At 36.9% G+C, this 20620-nt stretch overlaps 2 protein-coding genes and 1 long non-coding RNA gene across 7 annotated transcripts in view; all 3 read right to left on the minus strand.

Moving 5' to 3' along the window:
* The window catches only part of LOC104731940 (putative glucuronosyltransferase PGSIP7), a 214799-nt gene that overhangs the window by 23539 nt on the left and 170640 nt on the right, over positions 1 to 20620 (minus strand). The gene's annotated exons all lie outside the window — the stretch shown is intronic.
* Positions 2883 to 7584, minus strand: LOC104731937 (kinesin-like protein KIN-14N). 5 transcript variants are annotated; one of them, XM_010451450.2, is made up of 14 exons: positions 7282 to 7584; positions 7046 to 7169; positions 6685 to 6799; positions 6317 to 6593; positions 5588 to 5732; positions 5383 to 5492; positions 5182 to 5301; positions 4888 to 5091; positions 4616 to 4792; positions 4457 to 4531; positions 4207 to 4353; positions 3976 to 4114; positions 3473 to 3733; positions 2883 to 3373 (listed from the first exon to the last, which is right to left on the minus strand). In XM_010451450.2, exons 4-14 carry the CDS (start codon positions 6509 to 6511, stop codon positions 2997 to 2999), a joined length of 1950 nt encoding a protein of 649 aa, XP_010449752.1. In that variant the 5' UTR covers positions 6512 to 6593; positions 6685 to 6799; positions 7046 to 7169; positions 7282 to 7584; the 3' UTR covers positions 2883 to 2996. The 5 variants fall into 5 exon arrangements, with proteins under 5 accessions (XP_010449752.1, XP_019089379.1, XP_019089380.1 ...); XM_019233834.1 differs by having other exon boundaries at positions 6685 to 7169; XM_019233837.1 differs by lacking the exon at positions 2883 to 3373 and adding an exon at positions 3841 to 3880 and having other exon boundaries at positions 3634 to 3733; positions 6685 to 7169; positions 7282 to 7583.
* On the minus strand, positions 9613 to 11546 carry LOC104731936. The gene is made up of 4 exons (XR_758696.2): positions 11237 to 11546; positions 10612 to 10801; positions 10101 to 10150; positions 9613 to 9789 (listed from the first exon to the last, which is right to left on the minus strand). It is a non-coding gene; the product is annotated as an uncharacterized LOC104731936 (long non-coding RNA).

Raw genomic sequence — 20620 nt, forward strand, 5'->3', positions numbered from 1 at the left:
TTAGGGATTAAATATGCTTGTAGTGAGTATTATTATTTTACCCCCGCTGGATAGGATCCAAATCCTTTCAAACCGGATAGCATAGGATCCGCGTATTTTTTATTTAGCCCGACTACAAACGAACTGGGTCACTTTAGGATCCGCGGGTTTTTTTGTTTTTATTTTGACCAAACTACCATTTTCTCTGTTTTTTGTTTGTTCTAACTTGAATGACATTACATTTAATAATAGAAAACTTTATGACTATATAATGAAAAATATTTCTCTTTTAATAGTATAAATATATGGGTGAGTTACTAGAATATTGCATAAAAGCTTCCTTATTACAAAAGTAACATACAATTGTTTGTTATTACTAGACTAATCCATTGTACCTATACTACCCCTGAAACTAGTGTTGGGAAAAAACGTAATTACGGCTAGTGCCATTAGAAAAAAAAAAACATTGGAAGTTGGGACTAAGTCTACCGATCCTTTGATGGTAGATTTATACACGTGGACTGATTAAAGGTGTACGTCAGATATTTTTGGTACACTTAGTTGTAGTGCTGGTACACTTGCCGTCGACGTAGATGGTACACTTAGTTGTAGTGGTGGTACACTTATAGGTGGACGTATATGTGTATCAAAAACTAAGTGTACCAAAAATATCTGATGTACACCTTCAACAGTCAATATGACCCAAAAGATATTTATGGTAGACTAATGGCCTGTTGCGACAGATTTATTCGACAGCCTTCTCTCGTTTCAGATATTTTTGGTATACTTGTTTGTTTTTTTGAAATAGTTTTTGGAGTGTGATGGTAGGTTTCTTGTCCGTGGTAGATTTAGTAAGCATTTTTGACAGCTGTAAAGTCTTACCAGAATAACACGAATTTGTTTGAGCTGTCAAAGACAGTCTAGCGTTGCGATAGACTTATTGGAGGTAGATCTAAACACGTTTGCTGTTCTTCCGATCTATGGTGTTCATGTAATAACGTTTGTAGCAGATTCATCAATCGTATTCTGTTTGTCGGCCGGAGCAAACGTCTTTTTCCTACTCTGTTTCGTTAATCTTTCCTCTGGGTTCATCCATGGAAGAGCTAGATATCTGTTCGAAAATCTATATAACTCACTTTTTATAGGTTTTTAATTTAGAAATCAGATGTTGAGATGAAAATCTATAATAGTTGAGTAAAAAACCCACAAGTGAAACCAAAAAAATAGACATAAGTCGTGAAAAAATAAAGTGAGGCAGGGAAAATTAGGGTTTTCAGTCGTATGTTAGAGGTAGAAGACGAGGATATTCTGGTAATTTCGGGTTCATTAAACCTAAAATCGAACGTGTACGTACATATAAACGTGTACGTACATATGAACGCATACGTACATAATGTTCTTGAGATTAGAGTACGTACATAACGTTCTTTTGCTTAGTGTAGGTCCATAAATCCGTTTTAATGAACAATATTATTGTAATTTTGTAGTCATCTTCAACATATCTTCTTCTATAACCCTAGCTAATATTGTCGTTGTTGTTCACCGGAAATGGAACAAGTAAGAGATGTTACTAGAAAAAGTAAGAGATGTTACTAGAACAACCTATGTAATTCGTAATTGTTTATTTATCATATTTTCGAGAGGTAATGAACAATAACCATACAAAATTACATTTTAACTATAGAGGGTAATATTTAGATAACATAAATATATAATACTCAGTTCAACTAGGTACAACTAAATATATATTTAGATTTGCATTTATATTTAAAATATGAAAATGATAATTAAGGTTTATAAGAATTTCTAAAACATATTGAACTATTAAAGAACCATGTTTAATCAACAATACAAGAATTTATCACTTTCTAATATATACTATCGTTTTCACATAAAACACTCTTTATAGTATAAGGAAGACTTAGTAAGTGATCACCTCAAATGAAGCAAAAGAGGTGAAACCCAAGTTTTTATGAACATTGTGTTATGAAAACCTTGTATATGCTAATTAATACTGATAAATCTTGTGGCCAACTGCTAATTAATAATTTATATTATAGTCCAACTGGAAATACGAAAAAAACGCAAAAGTTCAACTATGGATATGAGAGTACAACTGGATAACTATGTATAATTATGTGTATACCAAATAATTTTTTACTAATATCATGTTGTCTTTGGTTCATTTTACCATAGTGTGATGATTTTAAATGAATATTCCGCCGCCAAAATCTATTTTTTATTCGTTTTCACATGATCCATATTGAAATTTATTTTAATAATTCTAGTACAGTTGCACCAAGTAGTTCAAGTTATACTGAAATTTTCTACCTAAGTGATCTAGTTATACATAAGATCTCACATTCACTCTAAAATTCTATTAATTACAACCAAACAAATCTCTCTCTGTTGTAACTCTTTTATCTTCTGCAAAGGCTCCATCTTCTACTCCTTATAGTTTCTAAGTAGATATTACAGGATACCTTAAGCAATCATGAGGGACCTAAACTTGCAAAACTGGCTACACTCAAGTGATAGCGACAGAGAATTAGTGATGATGAAACTATTATGGAAAGAGAATAAAAGTGGAATTAGTGATGATGAAACTATTAGGAGAAGTGGGGTATTGACGGCGAATTGATAGCTCTGTTAAATTTGGATTTACGAGAGATATGATTAATGTTAATTAGTGGTGGTTAATTTGATCGGGGCGTTTTGGTTTGGATTAGACTTCTCTTTTCGTCTCTCCATGCAAATAGTTACTAGTACATATACAATCCACATATGTGTAGACTATGTACATGTTCTTATATACGTACATTACACATAACAATGATCATGATGACGGTGTATAGTTAATAGCCACTAACTGAATGAGGTATGGTTAAAATCTTAATTATAGATCATGGCCAAGCTTTTTTTATTCTTCTATATTATCAATGACGTAACCAAAAAAAAGTTTTTATATTCCATTTCCACAAAAGAAACGATCCAAAAGCCAAAGAGATTTTGAGTCCTTAATTAGGGTGTCTGAGAAACCGTTTGGAAGAAGAGTTAGTAGCAAAACCTCTGCTTCTACTCTTTCGATGTCTTGGAATTGTAACTTTCTCAAGAAGAGACAAGACCTCAGGCATCGATGGTCTAACTTTAACCTCTCCAATACATTGTAAAGCCAAGAAAGACATCATAAACGCTGCTTTCTGAGGGTATTGACCCACAAGCTTCGTGTCCATTATCCTAAACACTTTTCGCTTGTCTCGCAAGTAAGGTGTCGCCCATTCCACTAGGTATTCTTCTTCTCGAGCTTTGGTTTTGTCTATTGCTCTGCGTCCAGATAGAATCTCTAGCAAGACTACACCAAAGCTGTAGACGTCACATTTCGTTGTTAGATGACCTGACAGAGACCAAAAGCAGAGACCAATCAATGTGTTTTAGAAATTTCATGTTTTGTTAGTTGAAATTGGAACAAATGAACCATCAAACAAAAAGAAACCTGTTGCTAGATATTCTGGAGCTGCGTAACCTTCTGTACCGATGACTTGGGTTGTCACATGTGAACGGTTGTCTTTTGGACCTTCTTTCGCCAATCCAAAGTCTGAGAGTTTTGGGTTGAATCCTGAATCAAGAAGGATATTTGCTGCTTTGAAGTCTCTGTAAATGACTTGATCCTTAGCTTCGTGCAAAAAACAAAGCCCTCTAGCAGCACCAATCGCCTCTTTCATACGCAGTGACCAAGAAAGCACATTAGAACCCCCTAGAATAAACAAGATTCATCAGGTCATGAACAATGCCAAGTAACATAAACATAAATGTTGGATCTTAATTCTTACTTACTTTCAAACAAATGATTTTCAAGACTACCATTAAGCATATACTCGTAAACCAAAAGAATGCTTTTGCGCTGTCCATAACAAAAAAAAAGACATCAATTGTTCTTCCAATCAATGTGTCATTTTAGCAAGAACCACACTATCTCAGAAGTTTCTGGTTTCATACCATTTTGCAACAAGTCAATACCGCGACCAAGTGCTTCTAGAGATGTCGGGTAAGAAATAGTTTTTCCCTCCTCACCATTATTCTCACCAGGCAATAAAGGTCTAACTCTACAGAACACACGTATATTGCCTTTCAATTCCTGCAACATGAGAAATAAACCAGGATCAGTCAAGCTTTACACACATAGGGGACGAAAAAAATGTGACAAAGGTTTAGTTAAGTGAATTCTACAAGAATGGTATTGTGCAACTTCTTCCGTAGTTTTTCCCCTTCAACGAGTTTAAGTTCTGCTTCTTCTACTCGACTTTTCAGATCGATAATGCTTTGCTTCTGGTCTTCAAACTCATTTATTTTCTCAAAAGTAGTTAGATCAGACACCTAAACCATAAACAATCCAAAAATGTTATTAAAAACATAAGAGGTTGTGAAATCTAATAGATTCATATGTTATATGTGTTTTGCTCGAGAATGTGATAAAAACCTGCAGTCGCCTCTCAGAATACACTAGTCGATCCTGTAACTCTTGTATCTGAGTACTCTGGGATGAACATGTAGTCTGGACCAAAAACAATTTACATCATCTTAAGAAAAAACAATTGGCAGAGAATATATAGAAAGAAATTGTAAACGGATATGAGACCTCAAGTTCAGTTATGGTGTCTTTGAAGTCATTGTACTTGGTTGCCTCAGTTTGTAAGGTTTGTACTTCCACTAAATGGCGATCACGGTCTTCCTTGGCCTGCTGAAGCTCGACCTTGAGACTCGCAATTTCGTTTTCCAACTCACCTTTCTGCTTCATGATATCTTCTTGAGAAGCCTACCAAAAAAAAACAAGACACTCAATCACATTTTGACCAGAACTACAAAACATTTACTACCATTGATCGGATATAACAGAACATCATCATATACCTTAGAAGCAGCAAGCTGATCCTGCAATGCTGAAAACTGGCCCTTCAAGTTGCCAATATTTTCGACAATGGCAGTCCTTTCTTTCTCACCGCGTTTTATAGTTTCATGAGCTTCATCAAGATCACCTTGTAGCTTGCTGTTATACAGCTGCAGGCTTGAGTTATACTCTTGCAACAGTTTGTACATGTCATTTACCGATTGTATCTGAACATAACAAAACAAACAGTCAACATTAGTCTAAAGTTAAGTGACAAAACATTCTGATCATTTCAAAACCTTTTTAAGTTTTCTCACCCTCTGGTTAGCCGTTTGAAGATCTCCTTGTGCTTTGTCTAGCTCTTCTACAAGACCAGCTTGTGCCTTTTCAACAGCAAGTCTTGTTTCTTTCTCTTTTCCAAGAGAATCATTCGCAGCCTAAAACAGAACATATTGAATTAAACCCCACAAATATGAATTAGACACAAGTAATTTAAAGTAGAATTAGCCGCCTCTTACCAACTTCTCCGTTTGTTCCCTGGCAAGTTGCACTTGAACAGATTCAAAGTTTTTCCTCAGCTCTTCAATTATCATATTCAGCTCCTCTTCTTTGTTTCTCAAACTAACCTCTGTCATCAAAATTGCACAAATATAAAGTTCAAAAATCACAAAAAAATTTGAAACAAAAAAAAGTAACAGCTAAACTTTAATTATGGAAACACACCCATGTCAGCACAATGCTTCTCATTCAATTCCAATGCATTCTTCAACTTCTCTTGCTCAAAAGCATAATCCAACTCGAGTTCTTGAAACCACCTAATGCAAAGTCTAAGCCTTTTTATATATTCCATCATGTTCTCACATCTCTCCTGCAAAACCCAAAAACCACCAAGAAGAACATTCAAATTCAAGCTTAACTAACTGAAACCAAAAGGGAGACCAAAGCCAAACACATAAACAAAGTCTTTAATGCTTTTATCAAACTGACAAAACTATTTTGGTCCCACCAATTGTCTTATAACACAATCAAATCTTCTTCTTAGAAAAAAAAACAATAGATCCAACGAACAAAGCCAGTAAGCTAACAGAAATTAAAAGCTTCAGATTCTATACCATAAGGATCAATCAGAACACATAAACAATGTCTTCAATGCTATTGCCTAATACTAAAGGTCCCACAAATTGTCTTATAAACACAATCAAATCTTCTATAAGAAAACCAACGGATTCAACGAGAAAAGCCAGTAAAAAAAAAGCTACCTCAAATTCAAAACTTCACCAACTAAAACTCTCTCTCTGCTAATAGAAACCCTAATTGATAAAACTTACTCAACAATCAAATTACAGTATAGACACTTTTTCTTTTTCATCCACACATCACAACTTAGATTACACAAGAAAGTTTAAATTCAGGTAAAAAAATAAAATTGAGGGTGGGGGAAAAAGTAGAAACCTTGTAGTTGAATTTGCTCTTGTACTTGATTCGTTCATTAAGAAGAGTTTCAATGTAATCTCTTGTGAACTCAACAGGACCATATTCAGATCCCGTTGTGCTCGCTGGAGCGCTGTTCGGAGTCAGATCTTTTGACCCATTAATCACCGGAGAAGCTGACCGGATTCTTCCATTGTTTGCCATCGCCCCCACCATAACAAACCAAAAAAATTAAAACTTTTGTTCTCTTCTTGTTACCTAAATTACTTCAAACTCCTCTCTCAATCAAAGCATAAACCTGCAGCAACAAAAAAAAACAAAGTTTGTATTGTTCTTCTTTCTTAGAGATCTTCAGAAAAAGATAAATTGAGTAATGAGAAGAGGCTTACGTGAAAAGGGTTTGGAGTTAACTGAGGAGTCGTCAACATTAACATCTTCATTCTTGGGGGAAGATCCAAAGCAATTCCCCATTATAGAGGTCTAAAATCTAAATCATCCAAAACCCTATAGAGACAATTTTAAAGGAAAACAAAACACTAACTAATCTATCATCTATGGATGGATCTTTGTCACTGCCTCTCTCATCGAAATTCTTCCTACGGCTAAAAGAAGGAAGAACGATCTAGACGAGAGAGTGGCGAGGTTCAAAAAATGTGTTTGGATTCTGAAGGTTTGGAATTTGAGAGATCAGAAAAAGCAAAAAGAAGGTTGAATATAACTAAAATTGTTAAAATAAAATAAAAAGGATACCTAAACACTAAAATTAGAGAGAAAGGAAAAGAGTTTCCGTGTTGTGTTAACTTCGCTGTCAGAGTCACCCCTATTCACTGCCTGCAGAGGAGTAGCAGCCGCTTCGTCGATCCCGTATCTGCGACTGTACAGAAGCATCAAATTGATAGATAACGTGACCAATTTAGCATCAATCGAGAGCAAACCCAGAATCGGAAAACAAAATTAGGGGTAATAAAAGAGAGTGACAAAATTACTCGAAATAGACGTAATCGGAGGATCTGTATCTGATAAACGACATCTTTGAAGAGCAGACGAGACCAACTGCACAAATCAAGTTTATCGAAACTTTTTTTTTATTTGATAAGAACTGCGGCCGTCCTCGAGCTGCTTCCCGGCGAAAATCAAAGGCTGCTGGTCCGGTGAGATCCCTGGATCTTCGCTTTCACATAGTCGATGGTGTCAGATGACTCGACCTCTAGCGTAATGGTCTTCCCGTTAGGGTTTTCACGAAGATCTAAATCTTTTTGAGACTACCGCTGCATCCAAGTTAATCGAAATTTGATGATTTTTAATTTTTTTTAATTATAAATGGCATAACCCGTAATAAAACACGCAACTCTGGTTTAGAAGTAATAATCAAACTTTTATGTGTTATTCGAGTAAGTCGGAAATCTCAACGTGTTAGTCTAGTAATAAATCTACTTTTATGTAATATTCTAGGTAATTTCCCTAAATATATTTAGCTAATGTGAGACTCTACATACACTTTTCTATATCTTTTAATATAAAATCAAATTATTTTTTTTTACATATATAAAATTTTGATTTTTAATTCTTTTTTATCTATACTAGTCGTGATTAATTACTTAAATTTCGTTTAGGAAATATTGCAGAATCTAAACTAAATAATTATTTGCTTTTATCTAATTGTATTAAATTGATTTGTTATTTTCATAAATATCTCACAATATAAAACCAAATGAAATATGTTTACATATATATATGGAACCAAACTTTAAATAGCTTTCAAAGATATTGATTAATTATCGGTTCTATTTGTATGGCTGTAGAATTAAATTGTGATTTTCTTATATATCAAACAAATTGATTAAATTCATTTTTTGAAAAAATCTGTTTGTATACGCATCTATACTAAGGTTTTAATATTTTTAATAGTAAATATATACTAAGGTTTTCATATTTTTTTCTGTTTTTTCCATATGTATTAAGATGAATTAATTAACATAGTTTTTTTTTGGTTAAGAAAATTTAAAAATCTAAAATAAAAGATAATATTCAAATGTTAAATTAGATTTCTATAAATATCTCAAAATCTAGAACCATTTACGTTATATATACAATTTCAAATTTAATAATTTGCTTTTATGGTAACAACTTTAAATCATTTCCAAAAATATTGGCTAATTTATTTTTATAATTAATTTTGTAATTATTGTTTCCATAAATATTAGATTTTTGAATAACAGATTTTGTTTACCATATATTATTATTTTTTTAATTATATAAGTAATTGGACCTGTTTTTTTAATATAAACATATCGATATATGATATGTTTTTTTTTCCAAAATCTTTTGTACTCTCCAATTAGTAACATAGATGCTATTTTCAAGAAAGAAACCGGGTTTATGGTACCAAACAAATTGAACCGGTCTGGTATGGCTTAACGTTGCATAATAAGATAAGGGTAGTAATGTCATTTAACCATTTCTCTCTCTCTGTCACCTGCTCGGCGGATCCCGGAAAAAGACGCCGCCGCCTTTTTCTTCTTCTCTGCAACGTTTCACGGGCACGAGAGTCCGACTCATATAATCTTAGTTTCGTCGGTACTTCGATCAACAGATAAATCTTTCTCTTAGGGATATCAAAGAATTATAAAAAGGAGAAGAATTTGGTTTACACTCTTATCGCCGGAGAGATTTGGAGTTAATCATATTCATATATATATATGGAACTTGATTTATCTGTTCTAGGTCGTTTATTCATTGCCCCCAGGAGGAACTCAAGTCTCACGCAACTGTGTCTCCAAAGATCAAAATTTTCAGTTCAGAGAAACAAGCAGCCCCCGCTCTCTGTCTTTTGTCTAGTAGTCCCTCTAGTTCCAGTTTTATTAGATTCCGGAAAAGATGTGAATTTAGCCATAGAAACCAGTTTGTTGTGTTGAGTTGAGTTCGACTGGAGATCATGTGGGGACAAGTCAGAAACATTCAGATTCCGGCGACAATCTCGATTCGGTTAAGATTTTGCTGAAACGAGGAATCGTGTTAGGAGCAGTGGTGTGTGGAGTTTTGTTGTATGGATGTCGGAAAGTATTAGCATCAACAAATGTGATGGATGTGGCTCTTAGTCAGAGCAAATTGTTGTTGAAGAATGCTTGGCCTAAAACTTCTTGGGTCTTAAGCTTATTAGACCATCATTATTGTTTTATTAAATTAAGTAAAACAATCCTAAGAGAACTTAAGCAAAATCACTCTATTACTAGAGAACCTCAGATAATATTACTAAGCATTTAAATAATAATTTTTTAATTTGTGTTTATTAATTATCAAATTTTAATTATCTAAAATGACAAAACAATTATTCAATATATTTAGTTTCAATTTGATCTTGTGGTCTAATATCAATACAACAACAAAACAAAAAGAAAGAAGAGTACTTTGGATCTCCAATTAGACTTTGTTCTCCAATTTCTGGTTTTGAATACTTTGTGTACTTTGGATCTTTGGAACCCTGCAAAAGCAAACTGCAAAACGCTATATTACCACAATCTGATTTGAAACGGGGGGCTGCAGGGGAAATCACATAACACAGTCAAAGAGATATGAAACCAACACAGGATCTCAAGCAAGAAAACAAGCTGAGAAAGAGTTATATGAGACTGAAGAAGCTTATTGTTAGTTATGGTTCTAGCTCCCTTCACTCTACTTAAGCTTTGAAATTGGATAGTATATACAGTAGAAGTTAGAAACTAAGGGCACTGACGATGGTATAAAGTATTAAGAAATTTGTAACACAATCTTGCTATGAAGTTACTAACAAAATCAAGTTAATTACCATTGATATTACAGAAGGAAAGTGATGTGGTAGATTGTATCTCTCTGTTCCTGCATCAAAAGAAAAAAAAAAGGTGAAGAAGTCTAGATTACAGTCTTAATGATTCTATCTCATCGTAACCATTTCCATTGGTTTTGATGCATCAAAAAATGTACACCCAGCAAAATTTTACTACATTAGCATCTGAATCACCACTGTTATATTTTATCCAGAAAAACAAAAGCAAAGTGCTTCTTGAAAAAATCCTAAGAATCTGTGTGTTTCTGGCATTAACATTCAACCAAGTGCATATTGTCACTATGACTACCATCTACAAAATCAATAAGATTCTTGTAACTCCATCACTAAACTAGAGCTCTCATATGTCACCAATCACGATTCTATAACAAGACTTGAAATATAACAGCATGAGAAGCATTTGAGAACATATGATTTTACTATTTTTAGTTAACCAAAACTAGAACACCGAAACCAATTTCTTGAATCCAGAAGCTGAAACAGACAAAGTTACCAGGAAAATCAAAATCAACCACTGTCTTTAACTTCCAGCCATCTCCGTAACTAACAAGAGAAGCATCATCCCCAAAACTGATGGGCTCTTCACCTTCCTTTGCTGCTTCGATGAAAACTACTCGGGGTTTCAACGAACCAAGTTTCTTGTTGATCACAGAGACAACATATTTCGCCTTTGTCCATTGATCCTGATTTTAAAAACCAAATGTGACATAAAGATTACTTCTCAAAGCACTTCAGTGATGAAACATTAAACAAATAATTTGATCAGACACACTCGTCATCACATGCAAAGAACAACAACACAAAACAGGGTACAAATAAAACATCCAAATTTTCACACATGAAAACAGAGCAGAGTTGAAATTTCACATCAAAATTACAATACACTACAAATATTTTGCATCAAAGCACACAACAACACATCAAAGCACACAACAAACTTGACCAAAAAATACAACACATCACACAATTATTTATACAAAACATCAAACTATTCTTACACTCTACTCCTAAGAACATCAAACGGGTTCACTATACAATCAATAACACAAAGACAAACATAACATAATAAGAACATCAAACTATTATCAGAGTCAATTGAACATCAATCGAAGACGAACCTTCTCATCTCCGATTCGTTAGCCGGTGGTCCAAACCCTCCCCTTCAAGTCTTCAGAAGAAAGCTCCACCGTCGTTGTCCCACCAAAAGATACCTCCGCCGTCGTTTCTCGTGAGTACCGAAGCGTCAAATCCAAGAGTTGCCGATCATAAAGCTAATTGACCAACAAACCTCCAATTTTAGCCGGAAACTTCATGGGAATCGTTGTAAATCGATTCGATTTTCCGATCAAGGCATGAATCGCCTTTCCTTTCGCCGTTTGCAATGAGAGAGAAGAGAGAGAGTCGCGATGAATGAACGAATAAAATGAGAAAAAAAAAACAGTTTTATATTTCTGTGTCAACCTATCAGAGAAGGACACATATTGTTCTTAATGTGTTGCTCAAAATGCTCTACACTGTAGACTCAATAATGGGTTTTTTAATCAAATTTGGGGTCCAATTTTATGAGTACCTCTGTGAGTACTCACCAGTAATAATGCTCTTAGGAAGCAAGGTTTGATATTGGCTGTGCTTCTCGGTCTTTCAGCATTCTTCTCCATGGCGGAGACATCCATCACCACTCTCTGGCCGTGGAAGGTAATTTATTCATCTCCTGGATTTAGTAAAGTGCTCTATATCTATTGCATGTGAAAGAACCGACCTTTTTTTTTAAATAATAAATAGTAAATATAATATAATAAATAAACTACAATTAGTGGTCCCATACCTACCACTAGCCACCTAACTACAATCACAACCAACAGCAGAATAACAATACCAATATCCAATAATAAAATGACCAATAATCAATATAACAATAATCCAATAACCAATCATCAGGAAGCATGAAACCAACAACCTAGCAATGTTTCTAATGACCCAACTCTAGCAACCTAGCAATGCCAGACAACATCCAATTGAGTCCCTAGAACATCCTCCTCTTCATTGCCTTGATTCCACGATCACACTTTGCCTTTACCTGCACCACAAACACATATTGCAATGCATGAGTATTTTATAAACACTCAGTAAGGCAATCCTCCCATCTACTGGGCTATACACACAAGCAATAGAGNCAACTCTAGCAACCTAGCAATGCCAGACAACATCCAATTGAGTCCCTAGAACATCCTCCTCTTCATTGCCTTGATTCCACGATCACACTTTGCCTTTACCTGCACCACAAACACATATTGCAATGCATGAGTATTTTATAAACACTCAGTAAGGCAGTTCTCCCATCTACTGGGCTATACACAAAAGCAATAGAGTCATCTTAAACCATCAAACAACAATCAACAATCAACAATAACAAACCAGGACTCTGCATCGACCGACACCAACATGCATCGACCGATACCACATGGGGATGCATCGACCGACACAGAAGTTGCATCGACCAATGCAAGTTACACATGCATCGACCGATGCATGCTCGACATAACACGAAAACCCTAGAGTTTTACGCGCCATCCTCGCACTTGCATCGACCGACGCAAGATATGCATCGACCGATGCAATGCCGAGCATCGTGTTTTTCCCGAAGCTTCTCGCTGGATCTTCGTTCCTACAACCACAAAACTTGATCCCAAGCCACAAGAAAGCTTCCTAACATCCAAAGTAACGATCTAACAAGTCTAACATCACACAACAAGCAGATTAAAGAGTTATCTAGCTTAGATAAGCCATGGTCTAGCACTTACTTTTGCCACAGAAGAAATCCGACCCAAACACAGAGAGAAAACGTTCCTAGGACGCTCCTACAACGATCCTAGCTATAGATCTCCACAGAACAGCTTCCAACACCAAGAAATCACCAAGAACACTCAAGAACACCAAAAACTCTTCTATTTCTCGAAAACAGCCAAAACACGTCCAATGAGACAAAAGAAACGATTAAGGATTTTCCCTTCTCCTTTTGCCAAAAATGCAGCGTTTAACTTAAGTCAAAACGCAGAAACTTGAACCTGCATCGACCGATGCAACATCTGCATCGATCGATGCAATCCCCAAACCGGGATTTCGGTTCACGGATGTTACAGCATGCTTCTTCAAATGTGGTGGTGTGATGTGTTTTGTCTCAGGTGCGCGAGTTGGCTGAAAAAGAGCCTGAAAATGGCGTTTTCAGGATGCTACGCAGTGATGTTACCAGATTCTTGACAACCATAATTATTGGAACTACGTAATGCTACTTACTTGGAATCTTGTTTTTGGGTTGTTTTCTTGACTTTTTTGTTGTCTCTTCTCAACTTCTTCGGTTGTTATTTGGAGTTGTGAATATTGCGGCAACTGCCTTGGTCACTGAAGCAGCAACAACTATTTTTGGTGAAGCTGGTGTTAGTGCAGCCACTGGATTGATGACGCTACATATAAGTTTTACTTATTACTCTAGATGGAGATAGCTATACAAGTTTTGAGTCTTGAATGATTATAGGTAGCCATAAATATTGCTCATGACTGAGATAACTCCAAAAAGTGTAACGGTTCACAATGCTCAAGAGGTTGCAAGGATTATGGTAAGTTTGAATTAGTTATCATCAGAAAAGGCTTGACAAACAAAATATGCTCATATGATAATCTGATTTATGTTGGTTTTACTATGCATCTAGGTCAGACTAGTGGCATGGCTTTCCCTGATATTATATCCTGTTGGAAGAGTTGTGACATATCTTTCGATGGGAATTCTGAAAATTCTTGGTTTGAAAGGATGGAGGTATGCATCACATTGGATTTGTCTGTCCGAATCAAAATATAATACTGTGCCTCTTTCCGAGTTAAGACAACTTACCTATAGTCTATTGTTCTTTTTGTGCTAGTGAGCCATATGTTACTGAAGATGAATTGAAACTAATGCTACGTGGTGCAGAATTAAGTGGGGCCATAGAAGAGGAAGAACAGGTAATGAGTTTGTTATGGAAGTTCAATGAGTATGTACCAGTTACCTAGACTTGTGATAATTCAAATGACATACGTTTCAGGATATGATTGAAAATGTGTTAGAGATTAAGGATACTCATGTTCATGAGGTGATGACTCCTCTTGTTGATGTAGTTGCAATAGATGGCAGCAGCAGCCTAGTTGATTTCCATGAATTTTGGGTTACCCATCAGTACTCAAGGTTTTATATATTTTCACAGCTTTTTGAATGAACATTTTTCTTCTTCTTAGGGTTATTTGTTGTGCTCAAAGGTTTTCATCACAGGGTGCCTGTTTTTGAGCAGAGGATTGACAACATAGTTGGTATTGCATATGCTATAGATCTCCTAGATTATGTTCCAAAGGTCTGGCTGCTTCTTTTTCTCTGTTTCTTGTATTTGTTTTCTTTTCACTGATGGCGAGTGAGGACACCATAGCCGTGCACTTATGGATTATGTATGTTTTGAAGGGTAAATGTTAAGGTCGAACCCTTAACTTGATTTAGAACAGTGAAGAAAGAGAGAGAAGAGGATAATGCGCCTATTACGGCGGAGAGTTAAGAGGAGAAGAAGATAGAAACTTTGATTAATGTGATAAGGAAAACCTAAACTTAGGCTCCTTCATTTAATACAACTCCCTTACTAGGGTTACTGATAAAACAACAACGCTTTGGCTAAACAAAACCAAGCTCTTTATTTGAATATTAAACCTTCTACTGGATTCTAAGTGTTTGACCTCCTTAGCCACTTTTGACCTTCTCCATTTGTCTTGCTCTTCTCCCCTTTGTTCTCAACTTTCTCTTCATGAAAGCTACTGGGACTCTTTGCCTATCAATACTCCCCCGCAGAAGACTGATCTTGTCCTCAAGATCAAAATCAGGAAACTGCTCCATTAGAGTTGTGAGTGACTCCTAGGTGGCTTCTAAGACTGGTAACCCTTTCCACTGTACCAAAACCTCCGTTTCTGTACCCTGAGCAGACCTGCGAATGTCTAACAGCGTGACTGGTTTTGTAGCCCATTCGAGATCAGGTGTCAAAATTGGTGGTAATGCTTGAGCTTGATACGGTGCTGGAACTACTGATTTCAGTTGGGAGACATGAAATACTGGATGAATGTTATTGTGGGCTGGTAACTCCAACTTGTAAGCCACTCTCCTAATCTTCTGCACAATCTTACAAGGACCAAAAAACCTCTGTGACAACTTCTCATTCCTCCTCTGAACCAACGAACTCTGCCTGTATGGCCTCAACTTAAGGTAAACCCAGTCACCAACTTCCAACTCTATGGATCTGCGATGCTTATTAGCCTCCTTCTGCATCCGATACTGAGCCAGTTCCATATTCTCCCTTAGTTCAATCAGAAGACTGTCACGATCCTTCAACAACTCTTCAACCATTGCATTTGGAGTAGGAGTGTCCCCATAGCGTATGAGTTTTGGTGGCTCACGACCGTATACTGCAAAGAATGGTGTATTCTGGATAGAAGAGTGGTAAGAGGTGTTATACCAGAAATCTGCCCACGGTAACCACTGAGCCCACCCGGTTGGTCTCCTACTTGTGAAACATCGCAGATAGGTTTCCAAGCACCGATTTACTACTTCTGTCTGACCATCGGATTGCGGGTGGTAAGCTGTACTTCGATTAAGAGTAGCCCCTTGCAACTTGAATAGTTCAGACCAAAAACTGCTGAGAAAAATACGATCTTGATCCGAAACCAACCTCTCTGGAAACCTGTGTAACTTCACTACCTCCCTAATAAAAGCTTCTGCCACGACCTTCGCAGTGAAAGAATGTTTCAGTGCTATGAAATGAGCGTACTTGCTTAACCTGTCAACCACCACCAGAATTAAATTGAACACTTTGGACTTTGGTAAACCCTCCACAAAGTCGAGACTCACATCTGTCCACACTTGTGTCGGAACTGGTAATGGTGAAAGTAACCCAGCAGGTGAAAAAGTAGAGTACTTGTTCTCCTGACAGGTTTGGCACTTACGAATATAGCTCACCACATCCTTCCTCATACTGATATATCATGGTTTTTAGGTATTTTTAGCCATGATATAAGTCTTAATTATAGAGTCTTTTTAGTATTTTTAGAGTCTGTTGAGTCTTTATAGGATTTAACATGGATGAGAGCATAATAGAGCTAAATAGGAAGATTTGGAGCTTAATCAAGCATTGAGGCTGAGCTACGAAGTTGGGAGACATGTTCAGAAGAGTGCATCGATCGACACAGCATATGCATCGATCGATGCTAGGCCAAAGACGAAATCAGAAGTTTTCCTCACAAGTTTTGAAGATTTACAAAGCTGCCCCAAAATTTTCCATATTTGCATCATTAGTCCCTGGACGTGTTTAATAAATAGGATTTTTATGGTCATTGTTTAGACCTAAGCTTTATTTTTCCCTGCAATTTTTGAGAGCAAAACCCTGAGAGATTTTTAGAGAGTTTTTGGAGAGAAGAATCAAGACTCCTTCAGAGAAGATTCAAAACTCCTTTTCTTCTTCTTTTAATCTCTTAATGCTATCTATTTTATTCAAGATTTGTGTTCTTACAATTATGTCTGAGTAGATCTGCTTGTTAGGTTTAGGATTTCTCATTAGGGATTTCATGGTTTATTAGATCTGTTATTATTTAGGATTCATTATCTTTCTTGTTCTTCATCATAGGTTGTTTTTAATGCTAGATCTTTGATTAGTCATCTGGATTTAGATCTTAGGATTATTGATTGATATGAGAATATAATTGATTTTCCTGATAAAACCTTTGGTGAGCAAAATTACTTCTTGCAAAGAGATTTGAATTAGTGATTTTGTGAACTTATCTAAACCTGATTTTATTGCTGGTTTTTAACTTGAATTTTGCAAAGAGATTTGGATTTTCTGGTTTTAAAACTTAGATAATATTTACAGTGAGAACTGATTTATTTTATAATTGTGTTTAGAGTTCAAGAACGGTGCTTAATTATTGAATCCTGCTTGTTTAATTAATTGATATGATTTTCCATGATTTCCTGAGAATTTCCCTAAGCCTAGCGTTTATTCCATCTGAATTTACATCTCTTTTATTTTCTGTTCTATTTTGCAATTTAATTAAATATTTATGTTTAGCATAATTAAAAAATTATTAAATCTATTGTGTGAAACTAGAGTTCTTGTGGATTCGATCCCTAAATACTACAATTGATCTCTTAATTTGAGAGAGTAGCTCTAGGGTAAATTTGAGCATATCAAATTTTGGCGCCGTTGCCGGGGACTCTTTTGATTCACCATTAGATTAAAATCTTTGATTTTGTCTAAATTTTTCTTTTTCTGTTTTACTCACACGCTTTTGTTTCTTTTCTCTTGTGTGTTTTAGGTACATGCCTATGCCTAGCACCAGAAAAAATCCTACTGGTCCGGTTGTGAAGCTTACAAACCAAGAGTTAGGACAACTAGAGCGTGAGAACACAAAAGCAGCCAAATCAACAAAGATGGTCAACCCAATCATATTGAGACCAGATGCGGCTGGAGTTTTGAGAGATCAAGAGGGTCATGTGCGCAACGAACTAGGCCAAAAACTTGATGTTGAAGGACAAGTTATTCAGGAAGAACCTATCGTCGTTGATGAGAATGCAGACGGCATCGATCGATGCAACGTCGGCATCGATCGACGCAATCAAGAAGGCATCGATCGACGCAATGTCAGGGCAGGTGCGAATTGAGCCAATTTGGATGGTAACAACCAGCAGAACCTTCAGCCTAGACGGGACAACAATGGAGAGCTTGTCAAGACTCTTGCGGACTTCAACAGGCCAGATTTGTTTTATGAGAACAGCTCTGCGATTGTCCCTGCTCCATTCCCAAGGAATAATTTTGAGCTGAAGCCTGCCTACTTCGCTCTTGTTGGACAAAGACCATTCCAAAACTTGCCACATGAGAAGCCTCTGGACCACATTGAGCACTTTGAGGATATAGTCACAAGCATCAAGGCTAATGGAGTTACTAAGGACTATCTCTACTGTAAGCTTTTCCCCTACTCTCTTGCTGGGGAAGCTTCTCACTGGCTAAGGCAACTCAAGCCAGGATCCCTGACAACCTGGCATGACATCAAGGTGGCATTCTTGAACTACTTCTATGATGATGCAATGTCTGATGAGCTGAGGATCAAGCTTTCCACCTTTAGAAAAGGACCAATTAAATCTTACAAAGCTGCTTGGGTAAGATTCAAAGCATACCAGAGGGACTGTCTACATCATGGTTTCTCAGAGGTGCAGTTGATTAGTATCTTCTTCAGTGGTATTGATTGGAGGTATCAGATGGCTTTGGATGCTGCTAGTGATGGGAACTTCAAGACAAGGTACCCAGATGATGCTGAAAAATTGATAGAAGGGCTAGCATCAAGCAACAGCACTAAGAATGCGGACCTAGAGCGGAAGAGAGCACATGAAGGCCATGATTCAAATCAGTTTGCTGCAGTGAATGCTAAGTTGGATACAGTGCATTTTGCTGAAGATGTTGGAAAGAAGTCTGTCCATTTTGCTGAAGATGTTGAGATTTTTGAGCCAAAGCCAGAGACTAGAGAAGAAGATGTCAACTATGTGTATGGAGCTGGGTATCAAAATTAGAGATTTGGTCAGAAGAATTCCTTCATAGGAAATCCAAGCAATAACTTCACTATGAACTATGGTTCTTCTTCTTACCAACCCCTCCCTCCACCCACTTCAGAAAGCAAAATGGAATCAATGATTGGACAGATTTTGGAAGGTCAACAGAAGTTAACGGTGGACTTCAATGGCAAGATTGATTCTGTTTACACTGAGCTGACTGGGAAGTTTGATGCATTAAACACTCATGTCAAGAAGATGGAGAATCAAGTGATTCAGACTGTTGGGTCTGTCAAAAGACAAGAAGAACTTCTGTCTAGAAGAACAGAGATGGATCCAAGGTATGCTTGCAATGCAATTCTGGTAAATGAAGGAGAAAAATATGATATGACAAAAGTAGAACCAGCATCGATCGACGCCATCACAATGCATCGATCGATGCAGTTACCATCCATCGAGGCAAACTCATTACAGAATGAGAGTGTTGACCGATGTACAACCATTGTCGATCGCCGCACCCCACAGACAGCTCCGGTTTCTTTTCAAGCTCCACAAATCGATTCAGAGCAAGCTTATAAGCCTAAGGTTCCTTTTCCTAAGCCTAGGAGGTCTAAACAGGAGATTGAAGAAGCTAGATGCAAGGCTATGATGGATAAGGTGATGATAGAGATGCCTTTGATTGATGCTGTCAAGTTTTCTCCTGGGATTAAGCGGTATGTCAAGAGAATGGTCACCATTGGTTTGAGTCCTGAGGAAGGACCTTTGCTTACCAAGGATGTTAGCTTAATTTTGTTGAAGCAGCCTCCACAGAGGAAGAAGGATAAGAAAGAGAAAGTGGTTGTCTCTGAGAAAGTGAGTGCATTGATTCAGAGTAGGATTGCAAAGAAGTTACCAGATCCTGGAAGTTTTGTGTTAGATTGTTCTATTTCAACAGGAAGGTTTGCACACTCACTTTGTGATCTTGGCTCTAGTATTAACTTGATGCCATATTCTGTTGCTGTGAGACTTGGGATGACAGATTTCAAGCCAACTAAGATCTCTCTTATCTTAGCTGATCGGTCCAGAAGGATTCCTGAAGGTGTCTTAGAGGATATTCCAATCAATATTGGAGATTGCATGATTCGCACTGACTTTGTGGTGCTGGAATATGACAAAGAGCCAAGTGATCCTCTCATTTTAGGACGCTATTTCTTGGCTACAGCTGGTGCTATCATAGATGTGAAGAAGGGACACATATCTCTGAATGTGGATGATTTGGTCATGAACTTTGAGATGGACAAGCTGAGAAGGGTTTCCAATATTGATGGTCAGACATTTCTGTGGAGATTGCTTCTGATGATGATCCACTCATAGAGCTTCATGAAGACATTACTGCTGGGTATGTCAAAGAGTTGGAGACTGTTGAGAAAGTGAGCAAGCAAGTTGTTGAGCTTGAAGATTGGAGTGGAGATCATCTAATCAGTACTAGAGACCATGATGAGGTTCTGATCCATGACAAGTCGCTGGTAGATGATTTTTTTGTAATGGAAACACGGATTGCTGAGGAAAGCTGCAAAAACGTTGAAGAAACACGAGTTGCAGGCCAAGCATCAATCGATGCAGCTGTTGCATCGATCGACACTCCTTCCAGAGACAGCTCGGACTCGTCCAAAACCAAAGATTCTCGAGTTGATTCCTTAGCTGCAAGTCCTAGACCAGTTATAAAGCTGAAATCTCACCATTCCACAGTCCAGAACCCACAGGTAAGGCCAAGGTATGCATCTCCTTCTCCCAAACCTTCTCCATTCATCAATAGGAATTTGAAAGGTACAAAACTGTTGTGCAGTTAACCAAGCCACGAGATTATCGTAGTGCGCTTGTTTCTTCAATTGATAATTTTGTAGGACTTAAAAGAAAGCCACCC

Source organism: Camelina sativa, chromosome 12 (assembly GCF_000633955.1).
Source record: "Camelina sativa cultivar DH55 chromosome 12, Cs, whole genome shotgun sequence".
Taxonomy (NCBI): domain Eukaryota; kingdom Viridiplantae; phylum Streptophyta; class Magnoliopsida; order Brassicales; family Brassicaceae; genus Camelina; species Camelina sativa.

Bases quoted from the DNA above. Each gene is read 5' to 3' on its own strand.
- LOC104731937 (XM_010451450.2), bottom strand. From the start codon at position 6,511: ATGGTGGGGGCGATGGCAAACAATGGAAGAATCCGGTCAGCTTCTCCG. The intron at 4,354-4,456 runs GTTTTTATCACA...TTTATGGTTTAG, and splicing joins ATTCTGAGAGGCGACTGCAG to GTGTCTGATCTAACTACTTT. The intron at 3,374-3,472 runs GTTTCTTTTTGT...GGTCTCTGTCAG, and splicing joins TCCAGAATATCTAGCAACAG to GTCATCTAACAACGAAATGT.